Below are 14,923 nucleotides of genomic sequence, written 5' to 3' on the forward strand. Positions count from 1 at the left end.
AGTGCAGATTTAGAGTTATTATATAAAGGATAAAGAGGACTGCAAGGCCCTGGTGCCTGTAGATGCAGGAGGAAAGGTGTAAACATCTGAAATTGTGGAATGAATATTATAAAAGAATAAGGTGTTTTTATTGTATTCATATGAATGTTAAGGAATGGGTGATAGGAGTACCATCCCTAGATTTTAGATGTAAGTTTCAACCCACATGTGTAGGATAGGATTTAATTAATAATATAGCTACACTTAATAACCAAAAGACATATAGCTTGCATTTTATATAACCTGCTTAAACTTTATATAGCCTTAGACACATACCTTAGACACATATCTAAAAGTCTATATAATCTTACATGCTTAAAGTAAAAATCATAGCCTACATGCTTAACCCACATGCTGTCTTACGCCATTTTCTGTTTAGCACCTAGCATGTAGCTTACATGAATTAACTAGGGGAAAGTTAAAAATTAAATGTTAAATGGCTACTATTAGAAGAAATAATGATATTTAATTAAGGGTAATAAGCTGAAATTACGTAAACTGACAGAAAAAGGATTGTATTATTCATAATTTTAAAAAATGTTCAACATTATGTAAACCGTAAAAAGATACAAAAATAAAGACCCTGCTGCTTGATGTCAGGAGATGTTACAACTTTAATTGGGTGTTTTGTCTCCTCATTGATCTCACTCGCTGACGCTGTCCTTTCCTTCGTGACCCACACGTCAGCTGGAGCTGGACTCCGGCAGCGAGCCCATTCCAAATCTGATGTGCAAACACAGACGTGTTCTGAGGCATGCTGGCCACGTGGAAGGCAAAGGGTGTGCTCTGGCCAGCTGCACCCAGAGAGTTCTTAATCAAGCCACTCCAGAAAGGGGTCATGCCACCAGTGCTCCCACTCTGTCCTCCCCAAAGCCGAACGCCCCAGTGGTGGAGCTGCTGTGGGGGGCAGCCACGCTCATCCCAAAGCCCCCACTGTGAGAAGGGCCCACTGACACAACAGACGTGAAGGGCGATGAGGTAGTGCTGCCAAACACTGAATTACTGGTCCCACTGCTGGTGGTCTGTGTCACAGCTCCAAAGTCTGAGGTGATGGCTGCAAAAAAGGAGGAAACATGGATCATTGTCTAACCCCATACAAAAAAGTAAATTTGAAATGGATCAGACACCTGAATGTAAGTCATGAAACCATAAAACTCTTAGACAAAAACAGGCAAAAACCTCTTGGACATAAACATGAGTGACTTCTTCATGAACGTACCTCCCCAGGGAAGGGAAACAAAAGCAAAAATGAACAAATGGTACTATATCAACCTTAAAAGCTTCTGTACAGTAAAGAACACCATCAACAGAAGAAAAAGACATCCTACAGTACAGGAGAATTTATTCATAAATGACAGATCTGATAAAGGGTTGACATCCAAAATATATAAAGAGCTAACACAGCTCAACAAACAAAAAGCAAATAATGCAATTAAAACATGGGGAGAGGAGCTGAACAGACAGTTCTCCAAAGAAGAAATTCGGATGGCTGATAGACACATGAAAAGATGGGCCACATTGTTTGTCATCAGAGAAATGTAAATTAAAACCACAATGAGATATCAGCTCACACCAGTAAGGTTCGCCACCATCCAAAAGACAAACAACAACAAATGTTGGTGAGGTTGTGGAGAAAGGAAAACGCTCCTACACTGTTGGTGGGAATGTAAATTCATTCAACCATTGTGGAAAGCAATATGGAGGTTTTTCAAAAAGCTGAAAATAGAAACACCATAAGACCCAGGAATACCACTCCTAGGAATTTACTCTAAGAATGCAGCAACCCAGTTTGAAAAAGACAGATGCATCCCTATGTTTACCACAGCACTATTTACAACAGCCAAGAAATGGAAACAACCTAAGTGTCCATCAGTAGATGAATAGATAAAAAAGATGTGATACATATGCACAATGGAATATAATTCAGCCATAAAAAGAAAACAAGTCCTACCATTTGCAACAATATGGATGGAGCTAGACGGTATTATGCTCAGTGAAATCAGCCAGGCAGAGAAAGACAAGTACCAAATGATTTCACTTATCTCGGGAGTATAAGAACAAAGGAAAAAATGAAGGAATAAAACAGGAGCAGAATCACAGAACCCAAGAATGGACTAACAGTTACCAACAGGAAAGGGACTAAGGAGGATGGATGGGAAGGGAGGGATGAGGGCAGGGAAAAAGAAACGGGGCACTACGATTAGCACACATAATGTGGGGGGGCACGGGGAGGGCTCAGCTACACAGAGAAGACAAGCAGTGATTCTACAGCATCTTACTACGCTCATGGACAGTGATGTTAATGGGGTTTGTGCGGGATACTTGGTGAAGGGGAGCCAAGTAAACATACTGTTTTTTAGGTAATTGTAGATAGATACCAAAAAAAAAATTTTTTTAAAGGCCATGAATGATCTTACTTCTGCCTGTCTCTTAATGTCATTTTATCCCACTTTCCTGTTTAAACCTCTAGCCACACATGGCTCTTCTCTGCTCATGAAAATATAACATTGTCTCTGCCTTCGGGCCTTTGCTCCTGTGCCTACAACGGAGTTAGCCACAGCCAATGTCCCTGCTCCCAACTCTGGAACTGCAGCCATGACCTCAGTTTGCTATTGTCTCAGAAAGGCTGCCACTGACTAATTAAATAGCTCCTCCAGTCATGAGTTACACTGCTACCTGATGCTGTTTATGAATAACTTCTGTGATAACATCTAAATCTTCACCACAGAGTACAGCTTCGAAAGCAGAGACTGTGTCAGCACTTAAGACAGTGCCTGGCACTGCAGGCCAAGCCCATTCCGAATCTCACCTGCAAACCCAGACGTGTTCTGAGGTGTGCTGGCCACGTGGAAGGGAGTGGGTGTGCTCTGGCCAGCTGCACCCAGGGAGCTCGGTTTTAAGGCTCCCCAGAAAGGGTTCTTGAGACCAGTTCTACCACTCCGTTCTGACCCAAATACGAATGATCCAGTGGTGGAGCTCCTGTGGGGCGGAACCATGCCGACCACAAAACCCCCACTGCCAGCGGGACCTGCTGACACCCTGGACATGACGGGCGATAAGGTAGTACTGCCAAACACTGAGCTACTGGTCCCGCTGCTGGTGGTCAGGGTCATAGCAGCAAAGGCCGAGGTGATGGCTGCAAAAAAGGAGGAGACATGGATCATTGTCTAACCCAATACACAAAAGTAAATTCGAAATGGATCAAACACCTGAATGTAAGCCATGAAACCAGAAAACTCTTAGACAAAGACAGGCAAAAATCTCTTGGACATAAACATGAGTGACTTCTTCATGAACGTATCTCCCCATTGCAAGGGAAACAAAAGCAAAAATGAACAAATGGGACTATATCAAGCTTAAAAGCTTCTGTAAAGTAAAGAACACCATCAACAGAACAAAAAGACATCCTACAGTATGGGAGAATATATTCATAAAAGACAGATCTGATTAAGGGTTGACATCCAAAATATACAATGAGCTAACACAGCTCAACAAACAAAAAGCAAATATTCCAATTAAAAAATGGGCACGGGACCCCCCCTGTTCTGAGAGAAATCTTCTGCATATGTGGATGTTTTATTGCTCTTGTCTAGATTGGATTAACACATAGTCTACAGGCACACCTGATCATCTACATTTGCTCTCTTACAACACTAAACTATGTTTTCTACCTTTACCTTGCATCTACCTACCACTTCAGCATTTTATTAAAAATAAATATAATAAAGAGAGAAATGTGGTATCCACATATAAATCAAGTATAAAAATCAAACGAATATTCATATTTGAACTGATTGTTTATAGTTCATAATGCATGAGCAAAACCGAAAGTTCCTGTGATGACTGCCCTTGTACTGTTCACCATGTAACTTATTCACTATGTAAGAATTTGTTCTTCATGTAAGAACTTGTTTGTTATGCTTCAGAAGATTGGAGACTGATGAAAATTAGGCTTGGGTTGGATTAATGATTGTGCATTGAACATTGACTCCCCTATACAGAATTTTATTGTTGTTAACAACCATTTGATCAATAAATATGAGAGATGCCCACTCAAAAAAAAAAATGTACTCACTTCCAATTGTAAAATAAATAAGTAACTGGGATGTAATGTATAGCATAAGGAATATAGACAAAATATTGTAACAACTTTGTATGGTGATAGTTGCCAGCTAGAATTATCATGTATATAAATGTTGAATCACTGTGTTGTACACCTGAAACTAATGTAATACTGTGTCAACTACCCGTCAATAAAAAATACATATCTACAAAAAAAAAAAAAAAACGGGCATGGGAGCTAAACAGACAGTTCTCCAAAGAAGAAGTTCAGATGGCCAGTAGACACATGAAATCATGCATCATATCGCTTGTCATCAGAGAAATGCCAATTAAGACCACAGTGAGATATGAGCTCACACCAGGAAGGATCACCGCCATACAAAACACAAACAACAACAAATGTTGGCGAGGTTGTGGAGAAAGGGAACCCTCCTACACTGTTGGTGGGAATGTAAATTCGTTCAACCATTGTGAAAAGCAATATGGAGGTTCCTCAAAAAGGTCAAAATAGAAATACGATTTGACCCAGGAATTCCACACCAAGGAATTTACCCTAAGAATACAGTTGCCCAGTTTGAAAAAAGACAGATGCACCCCTATATTTATTGCATCACTATTCAAAACAGCCAAGAAATGGAAACAAACTAAGTGTCCATCAGTAGACAAATGGATAAAACAGATTTGGTACATATACACAATGGAATATAATTCAGCTATAAGAAAACAAATCCTACCATTTGCAACAACATGGATGGAGCTCAAGGGACTTATGATCAGTGAAATAAACGAGGCGGAGAAAGACAAGTACCAAATGATTTCACTCATCTCGGGAGTATAAGAGCAAAGGAAAAACTGAAGGAACAAAACAGCAGCAAAAACACAGAAAACAAGAATGGACTAACAGTTACCAAAGGGAAAGGGACTGAGGAGGATGAGTGGGAAGGGAGGGATAAGGGCAGGGAAAACGAAAGGGGGCATTATGATTAGCATGTATAATGCGGGGGGGCATGGGGAGGGCTAAGCTACACAGAGAAGACAAGCAGTGATTCTACAGCATGTTACTATGCTGATGGACAGTGACTCTAACGGGGTTTGTGCGGGGTAGTTGGTGAAGAGGGGAGCCAAATAAACATAATGTTCTTAAGGTAATTGTACATAGATACCAAAAAAAAAAAAAAACATTTTAAAAGGACATGAATGATCTTCCTTTCTGCCTGTCTTTTAATGTCATTTTATTCCACTTCCCTTTATAACCTCTCGCCACACCTGGCTCTTCTCTACTCATGAAAACATAAGCTCATCTCTGCCTTCGGGCTTTTGCTCCTGTGCCAGTAACGTACTCACCCCGAGCCGCTGTCCGTTGTCCCAACTCCAGAAACGCGGCCATGGCCTCAGTTTGCTATTGTCTCAGAAAGGCTGCCACTGTCTACCTAAATAGCTCCTCCAGTTTATGAGTTACACTGCTGCCTGACACTGTTCACAGATAACTTCTGTGGTAACATCTAAATCTTCACCACAGCATACGGCTCCGAAAGCAGAGACTGTATCAGCACTTAAGACAGTGCCTGGCACTGCAGCCCAAGCCCATTCCGAATCTCACCTGCAAACCCAGACGTGTTCTGAGGTGGGCTGGCCACGTGGAAGGGAGAGGGTGTGCTCTGGCCAGCTGCACCCAGGGAGTTCGGATTCAAGGCTCCCCAGAAAGGGTTCTTGAGACCAGTTCTCCCACTCCGTCCTAACCCAAAGCTGAATGTCCCAGTGGTGGAGCTGCTGTCGCGGGGCCGCCATGCTCATCCTAAAGCCCCCACTGCCAGCGGGACCTTCTCACACCCTGGACCTGGAGGGCACTGAGATGGTGCTGCCAAACCCTGTTGTACTGGTCCCGCTGCTGGTGGTCAGGGTCATAGCTGCAAAGGCCGAGGTGATGGCTGCAAAAAAAGAGGAAACATGGATCATTGTCTAACCCCATACAAAAAAGTAAATTTGAAATGGATCAGACACCTGAATGTAAGTCATGAAACCATAAAACTCTTAGACAAAAACAGGCAAAAATCTCTTGGACATAAACATGAGTGACATCTTCATGAACCTATCTCCCCAGGCAAGGGAAACAAAAGCAAAAATGAACAAATGGTACTATATCAAGCTTAAAAGCTTCTGAACAGTAAAGAACACCAACAACATAAGAAAAGGACATCCTACAGTATGGGAGAATATATTCATAAATGACAGATCTGATAAAGAGTTGACATCCAAAATATATAAAGAGCTAACACAGCTCAACAAACAAAAAGCAAATAATGCAATTAAAACGTGGGGAGGGGAGCTGAACAGACAGTTCTCCAAAGAAGAAAATTCGATGGCCAATAGACAAATGAAGAGATGCGCCACATCACTTGTCATCAGAGAAATGAAAATTAAAACCACAATGAGATATCACCTCACAACAGGAAGGATCACCGCCATCCAAAAGACAAACAACAACAAATGTTGGAGAGGTTGTGGTGAAAGGGGAACCTTACTACACTGTTGGTGGGAATGTAAATTCGTTCAACCATTGTGAAAAGCATAATGGAGGTTCCTCAAAAAGCTCAAAATAGAAATACCATTTGAACAAGGAATTCCACTCCTAGGAATTTACTCTAAGAATACAGCACCCCTATATTTTGAAAAAGACAGATGCACCCCTATGTTTATCACAGCACTATTTACAACAGCCAAGAAATGGAAACAACCTAAGTGTCCATCAGTAGATGAATGGATAAAAAAGATGTGATACATATGCACACTGGAATATTATTCAGCCATAATAAGAAAACAAGACCTACCATTTGCAACAACATGGATGGAACTACAGGGTATTGTGCTCAGTGAAATAAGCCAGGTGGAGAAATACAAGTACCAAATGATTTCACTCATCTGAGGAGTATAAGAACAAAGGAAAAACTGAAGGAACAAAACAGCAGCAGAATCACAGAATCCAAGAATGGACTAACAGTTACAAAAGGAAAGGAACTGAGGAGGATGGATGGGAACAGAGGGATAAGGGCAGAGAAAAAGAAAGGGGGCATTATGCTTAGCATGTATAACATGGGGGCACGGGGAGGGCTAGGCTACACACAGAAGATAAGTAGTGATTCTACAGCATGTTACTACGCTGATGGACAGTGACTCTGATGGAGTTTGTGTGGGTTACTTGGTGAAGGGGGAAGCCAAATAAACATAATGTTCTTAAGGTAATTGTAGATTGATAACAATTAAAAAAGTGTTTTTTAAAGGCTGTGAATGATCTTCCTTTCTGCCTGTCTCTTAATGTCATTTTATCTCACTTTCCTTTTTAAACCTGTAGCCACACCTGGCTCTTGCCTGCTCATGGAAACATAAGCTCATCTCTGCCTTTGGGCCTTTGCTCCTGTGCCTACAAGGTTCTCACCCCAGCCACTGTCCCTGCTCCCAACTCTGGAACAGTGGCCATGGACTCAGCATTCTACTGTCTCTAAAAGGCTGCCGCTGTCTACCTAAATAGCTCCTTCAGTCTTGAGTTACACTGCTACCTGGTGCTGTTTATGGATAACTTCTGTGATAACATCTAAATCTTCAACACACAGTACAGCTCCAAAAGCAGAGACTGTGTCAGCACTTAAAACAGCGATTGGCACAGCAGACTGAGCCCATTCCAAATCTCACCTGCAATCCCAGACGTGTCCTGAGGTGTGCTGGCCACGTGGATGGGAGTGGGTGTGCTCTGGCCAGCTGCACCCAGGGAGTTCTGATTCAAGGCGCCCCAGAAAGGGTTCTTGAGACCAGTTCTCCGACTCCATCCTGACCCAAATCCGAATGACCCAGTGGTGGAGTTGCTGTCGGGGGCAGCCATGCTGATCACAAAACCCCCACTGCCAGCGGGACCTGCTGACACCCTGGACGTGATGGGTGATAAAGAAGTACTGCCGACCACTGACCTACTGCTCCCACTGCTGGTGGTCAGAGTCATAGCTGCAAAGGCCGAGGTGATGGCTGCAAAAAAGAAGGAAACATGGATCATTGTCTAACCCCATACACAAAAGTAAATTTGAAATGGATCAAAGACCTGAATGTAATCCATGAAACCAGAAAACTCTTAGACAAAGACAGGCAAAAATCTCTTGGACATAAACATGAGCAACTTCTTCATGAACGTACCTCACCAGGCAAGGGAAAAAAAAAAGGAAAAAGGAACAAATGGGACTATTTCAAGTTTAAAAGCTTCTGTAAAGTAAAGAACACCATCAAAAGAATAAAAGGACATCCTACAGAATGGAAGAATATATTCATAAATGACAGATCTGATTAAGGTTCGACATAGAAAATATATAATGAGCTAACAGAGCACAACAAAAAGAAAATAATCCAATGAAAAAATGGGCATGGGAGTTAAACAGTTTTCCAAAGAAGAAATTCAGATGGCCAGTAGACACATGAAATCATGTGTAATATCGCCTGTCAACAGAGAAATGCCAATTAAGACCACAATGAGATATCAGCTCACACCAGGAAGCATCGCCGCCATACAAAACACAAACAACAACAAATATTGGCGAGGTTGTGGAGAAAGGGGAACCCTCCTACCCTGTTGGTGGGAATGTAAATTCGTTCAACCATTGTGAAAAGCAATATGGAGGTTCCTCAAAAAGGTCAAAATAGAAATACGATTTGACCCAGGAATTCCACACCAAGGAATTTACCCTAAGAATACAGTTGCCCAGTTTGAAAAAAGACAGATGCACCCCTATATTTATTGCATCACTATTCAAAACAGCCAAGAAATGGAAACAAACTAAGTGTCCATCAGTAGACAAATGGATAAAACAGATTTGGTACATATACACAATGGAATATAATTCAGCTATAAGAAAACAAATCCTACCATTTGCAACAACATGGATGGAGCTCAAGGGACTTATGATCAGTGAAATAAACGAGGCGGAGAAAGACAAGTACCAAATGATTTCACTCATCTCGGGAGTATAAGAGCAAAGGAAAAACTGAAGGAACAAAACAGCAGCAAAAACACAGAAAACAAGAATGGACTAACAGTTACCAAAGGGAAAGGGACTGAGGAGGATGAGTGGGAAGGGAGGGATAAGGGCAGGGAAAACGAAAGGGGGCATTATGATTAGCATGTATAATGCGGGGGGGCATGGGGAGGGCTAAGCTACACAGAGAAGACAAGCAGTGATTCTACAGCATGTTACTATGCTGATGGACAGTGACTCTAACGGGGTTTGTGCGGGGTAGTTGGTGAAGAGGGGAGCCAAATAAACATAATGTTCTTAAGGTAATTGTACATAGATACCAAAAAAAAAAAAAAACATTTTAAAAGGACATGAATGATCTTCCTTTCTGCCTGTCTTTTAATGTCATTTTATTCCACTTCCCTTTATAACCTCTCGCCACACCTGGCTCTTCTCTACTCATGAAAACATAAGCTCATCTCTGCCTTCGGGCTTTTGCTCCTGTGCCAGTAACGTACTCACCCCGAGCCGCTGTCCGTTGTCCCAACTCCAGAAACGCGGCCATGGCCTCAGTTTGCTATTGTCTCAGAAAGGCTGCCACTGTCTACCTAAATAGCTCCTCCAGTTTATGAGTTACACTGCTGCCTGACACTGTTCACAGATAACTTCTGTGGTAACATCTAAATCTTCACCACAGCATACGGCTCCGAAAGCAGAGACTGTATCAGCACTTAAGACAGTGCCTGGCACTGCAGCCCAAGCCCATTCCGAATCTCACCTGCAAACCCAGACGTGTTCTGAGGTGGGCTGGCCACGTGGAAGGGAGAGGGTGTGCTCTGGCCAGCTGCACCCAGGGAGTTCGGATTCAAGGCTCCCCAGAAAGGGTTCTTGAGACCAGTTCTCCCACTCCGTCCTAACCCAAAGCTGAATGTCCCAGTGGTGGAGCTGCTGTCGCGGGGCCGCCATGCTCATCCTAAAGCCCCCACTGCCAGCGGGACCTTCTCACACCCTGGACCTGGAGGGCACTGAGATGGTGCTGCCAAACCCTGTTGTACTGGTCCCGCTGCTGGTGGTCAGGGTCATAGCTGCAAAGGCCGAGGTGATGGCTGCAAAAAAAGAGGAAACATGGATCATTGTCTAACCCCATACAAAAAAGTAAATTTGAAATGGATCAGACACCTGAATGTAAGTCATGAAACCATAAAACTCTTAGACAAAAACAGGCAAAAATCTCTTGGACATAAACATGAGTGACATCTTCATGAACCTATCTCCCCAGGCAAGGGAAACAAAAGCAAAAATGAACAAATGGTACTATATCAAGCTTAAAAGCTTCTGAACAGTAAAGAACACCAACAACATAAGAAAAGGACATCCTACAGTATGGGAGAATATATTCATAAATGACAGATCTGATAAAGAGTTGACATCCAAAATATATAAAGAGCTAACACAGCTCAACAAACAAAAAGCAAATAATGCAATTAAAACGTGGGGAGGGGAGCTGAACAGACAGTTCTCCAAAGAAGAAAATTCGATGGCCAATAGACAAATGAAGAGATGCGCCACATCACTTGTCATCAGAGAAATGAAAATTAAAACCACAATGAGATATCACCTCACAACAGGAAGGATCACCGCCATCCAAAAGACAAACAACAACAAATGTTGGAGAGGTTGTGGTGAAAGGGGAACCTTACTACACTGTTGGTGGGAATGTAAATTCGTTCAACCATTGTGAAAAGCATAATGGAGGTTCCTCAAAAAGCTCAAAATAGAAATACCATTTGAACAAGGAATTCCACTCCTAGGAATTTACTCTAAGAATACAGCACCCCTATATTTTGAAAAAGACAGATGCACCCCTATGTTTATCACAGCACTATTTACAACAGCCAAGAAATGGAAACAACCTAAGTGTCCATCAGTAGATGAATGGATAAAAAAGATGTGATACATATGCACACTGGAATATTATTCAGCCATAATAAGAAAACAAGACCTACCATTTGCAACAACATGGATGGAACTACAGGGTATTGTGCTCAGTGAAATAAGCCAGGTGGAGAAATACAAGTACCAAATGATTTCACTCATCTGAGGAGTATAAGAACAAAGGAAAAACTGAAGGAACAAAACAGCAGCAGAATCACAGAATCCAAGAATGGACTAACAGTTACAAAAGGAAAGGAACTGAGGAGGATGGATGGGAACAGAGGGATAAGGGCAGAGAAAAAGAAAGGGGGCATTATGCTTAGCATGTATAACATGGGGGCACGGGGAGGGCTAGGCTACACACAGAAGATAAGTAGTGATTCTACAGCATGTTACTACGCTGATGGACAGTGACTCTGATGGAGTTTGTGTGGGTTACTTGGTGAAGGGGGAAGCCAAATAAACATAATGTTCTTAAGGTAATTGTAGATTGATAACAATTAAAAAAGTGTTTTTTAAAGGCTGTGAATGATCTTCCTTTCTGCCTGTCTCTTAATGTCATTTTATCTCACTTTCCTTTTTAAACCTGTAGCCACACCTGGCTCTTGCCTGCTCATGGAAACATAAGCTCATCTCTGCCTTTGGGCCTTTGCTCCTGTGCCTACAAGGTTCTCACCCCAGCCACTGTCCCTGCTCCCAACTCTGGAACAGTGGCCATGGACTCAGCATTCTACTGTCTCTAAAAGGCTGCCGCTGTCTACCTAAATAGCTCCTTCAGTCTTGAGTTACACTGCTACCTGGTGCTGTTTATGGATAACTTCTGTGATAACATCTAAATCTTCAACACACAGTACAGCTCCAAAAGCAGAGACTGTGTCAGCACTTAAAACAGCGATTGGCACAGCAGACTGAGCCCATTCCAAATCTCACCTGCAATCCCAGACGTGTCCTGAGGTGTGCTGGCCACGTGGATGGGAGTGGGTGTGCTCTGGCCAGCTGCACCCAGGGAGTTCTGATTCAAGGCGCCCCAGAAAGGGTTCTTGAGACCAGTTCTCCGACTCCATCCTGACCCAAATCCGAATGACCCAGTGGTGGAGTTGCTGTCGGGGGCAGCCATGCTGATCACAAAACCCCCACTGCCAGCGGGACCTGCTGACACCCTGGACGTGATGGGTGATAAAGAAGTACTGCCGACCACTGACCTACTGCTCCCACTGCTGGTGGTCAGAGTCATAGCTGCAAAGGCCGAGGTGATGGCTGCAAAAAAGAAGGAAACATGGATCATTGTCTAACCCCATACACAAAAGTAAATTTGAAATGGATCAAAGACCTGAATGTAATCCATGAAACCAGAAAACTCTTAGACAAAGACAGGCAAAAATCTCTTGGACATAAACATGAGCAACTTCTTCATGAACGTACCTCACCAGGCAAGGGAAAAAAAAAAGGAAAAAGGAACAAATGGGACTATTTCAAGTTTAAAAGCTTCTGTAAAGTAAAGAACACCATCAAAAGAATAAAAGGACATCCTACAGAATGGAAGAATATATTCATAAATGACAGATCTGATTAAGGTTCGACATAGAAAATATATAATGAGCTAACAGAGCACAACAAAAAGAAAATAATCCAATGAAAAAATGGGCATGGGAGTTAAACAGTTTTCCAAAGAAGAAATTCAGATGGCCAGTAGACACATGAAATCATGTGTAATATCGCCTGTCAACAGAGAAATGCCAATTAAGACCACAATGAGATATCAGCTCACACCAGGAAGCATCGCCGCCATACAAAACACAAACAACAACAAATATTGGCGAGGTTGTGGAGAAAGGGGAACCCTCCTACCCTGTTGGTGGGAATGTAAATTCGTTCAACCATTGTGAAAAGCAATATGGAGGTTCCTCAAAAAGGTCAAAATAGAAATACGATTTGACCAAGGAATTCCACACCAAGGAATTTACCCTAAGAATACAGTTGCCCAGTTTGAAAAAAGACAGATGCACCCCTATAGTTATCGCATCACTATTCAAAACAGCCAAGAAATGGAAACAAACTAAGTGTCCATCAGTAGACAAATGGATAAAACAGATTTGGTACATATACACAATGGAATATAATTCAGCCATAAGAAGAAAATGAATCTTACCATTTGAAACAACATGGTTGGAGCTAGGGGGGATTATGCTCAGGGAAATAAACGAGGCGGAGAAAGACAAGTACCAAGTGATTTCACTCATCTCGGGAGTATAAGAGCAAAGGAAAAACTGAAGGAACAAAACAGCAGCAGAATCACAGAACCCGAGAATGGTCTAACAGTTACCAAAGAGAAAGAGACTGAGGAGGATGGGTGGGAAGGGAGGGTAAGGGCAGGGAAAAAAAAAGGGGTCATTATGATTAGCATGTATAATGTGCGGGCGCACGGGGAGGGCTAGGCTACACACAGAAGATAAGCAATGATTCTACAGCATGTTACTATGCCGATGGGCAGTGACTCTAATGGGGACTGGGCAGGGTACATGGAGAAGGGCGGGGCCAAATAAACATAATGTTCTTACGGTAATTGTAGATTGATACCAAAAAACAAAAACAGCCATTTTAAAAATCCGTGAATGATCTCCCTTTCTGCCTGTTTCTTAATGTCATATTATCCCATCTCCTTATTTAAAACCTCTAGCCACACTGGCTCTTCTCTGCTCATGAAAATACAACTTGGTCTCTTCTTCGCGCCTATGTTCCTGTGCCTGCAAAGTCTTCAACCCCAGCTGAGGTCCCTCGTACAGACTCTGAAATTGCGGCCATGGCCTCAGTTTCCTATTGTCGCAGAAAGGCTACCGCTGAATACCTAAATAGCTCCTCCGGTTATGAGTTACACTGCTACCTGACACTATTCACAGATAACTTTTGTGATAACATCTAAATCTTCAGCACAGCATACGGCTCCGAAAGCGGAGACTGTGTCAGCACTAAAGAAGGCACCTGGCACTGCAGACCGAGCCCATTGCAAATCTCACCTGCAAACCCAGGAGTGTTCTGAGGCGTGCTGGCCACATGGAAAGCAGTTGGTGTGCTCTGGCCAGCTGCACCCAGGGAGCTCGGTTTTAAGGCTCCCCAAAAGGGGTTCTTGGGACCAGTTCTCCCACTCCGCCCTGACCCAAAGCCAAGTGCCCCGGTGGTAGGGCTGCTGTGGGGGGCAGGCACGCTTGTCCCAAAGCTCCCACTGCCAGTGGGGCCTGCTGACACCATAGATGTGAAGGGCGCTGAGATGGTGCTGCCAAACCCGGATGTACTGGTCCCACAGCTGGTGTGCTGGGTCACAGCTCCAAAGCCGGAGGTGATGGCTGCAAAAAAGGAGCAAACCTGGATCATTGTCTAACCCCATAAACGAAAGTATATTCAAAACTGATCGAACCCCCGAATGTAAGCCAAGAAACCATAAACCTCTTAGAGAAAGACAGGCGAAAATATCTTGGACATAAACAAGAGCGACTTCTTCGTGAACATATCTCTCCAGGGAAAGAATGGAAAAATGAACAAATGGGACTATGTCAAGCTAAAGAGCTTCTGTACAGGTAAGGGCACCATCAACAGAAGAAAAGGGCATCCTACAGCATGGGAGAATATATTCATAAATGACAGATCCAATAAAGGGTTGACATCCAAAATATATCAAGAGCTAACACAACTCAACAAACAAAGTGCAAATATTCCAATAAAAATGTGGGCAGGGGAGCTGAACAGGGAGTTCTCCAAAGAAGAAATTCAGGTGGCCAACAGACACATGAAAAGATGCACCACACCACTTGTCATCAGAGAAATGAAAATTAAAACCACAGTGAGATATCACCTCACACCAGTAAGGATCGCCACCATCGAAAAGACAAACCACAACAAAT

The 14,923-nt window shown here is 42.8% G+C and overlaps 2 protein-coding genes across 2 annotated transcripts in view; both read right to left on the minus strand.

Moving 5' to 3' along the window:
• Positions 1-485: 485 nt before the first annotated feature.
• LOC130678878 (nuclear envelope pore membrane protein POM 121C-like) lies at positions 486-14,363 on the minus strand. Its single transcript, XM_057496757.1, has 6 exons — positions 14,042-14,363; positions 11,958-12,284; positions 9,871-10,198; positions 7,789-8,115; positions 2,849-3,175; positions 486-1,093 (listed from the first exon to the last, which is right to left on the minus strand). Exons 4-6 carry the CDS (start codon positions 8,090-8,092, stop codon positions 876-878), a joined length of 849 nt encoding a protein of 282 aa, XP_057352740.1. The 5' UTR covers positions 8,093-8,115; positions 9,871-10,198; positions 11,958-12,284; positions 14,042-14,363; the 3' UTR covers positions 486-875.
• LOC130682394 (nuclear envelope pore membrane protein POM 121-like) overlaps positions 10,095-14,923 on the minus strand; it is a gene marked incomplete at its 5' end in the record, with an annotated part of 57,211 nt that continues 52,382 nt past the window's right edge. The window contains 3 exons of the mRNA XM_057496758.1: positions 10,095-10,198; positions 11,958-12,284; positions 13,699-13,841. Of these exons, the coding sequence (XP_057352741.1) occupies positions 10,095-10,198; positions 11,958-12,284; positions 13,699-13,841 (574 nt within the window). The remainder of the gene's footprint in view (positions 10,199-11,957; positions 12,285-13,698; positions 13,842-14,923) is intronic.

Source organism: Manis pentadactyla, unplaced genomic scaffold, assembly GCF_030020395.1.
Source record: "Manis pentadactyla isolate mManPen7 unplaced genomic scaffold, mManPen7.hap1 scaffold_419, whole genome shotgun sequence".
Classification (NCBI taxonomy): domain Eukaryota; kingdom Metazoa; phylum Chordata; class Mammalia; order Pholidota; family Manidae; genus Manis; species Manis pentadactyla.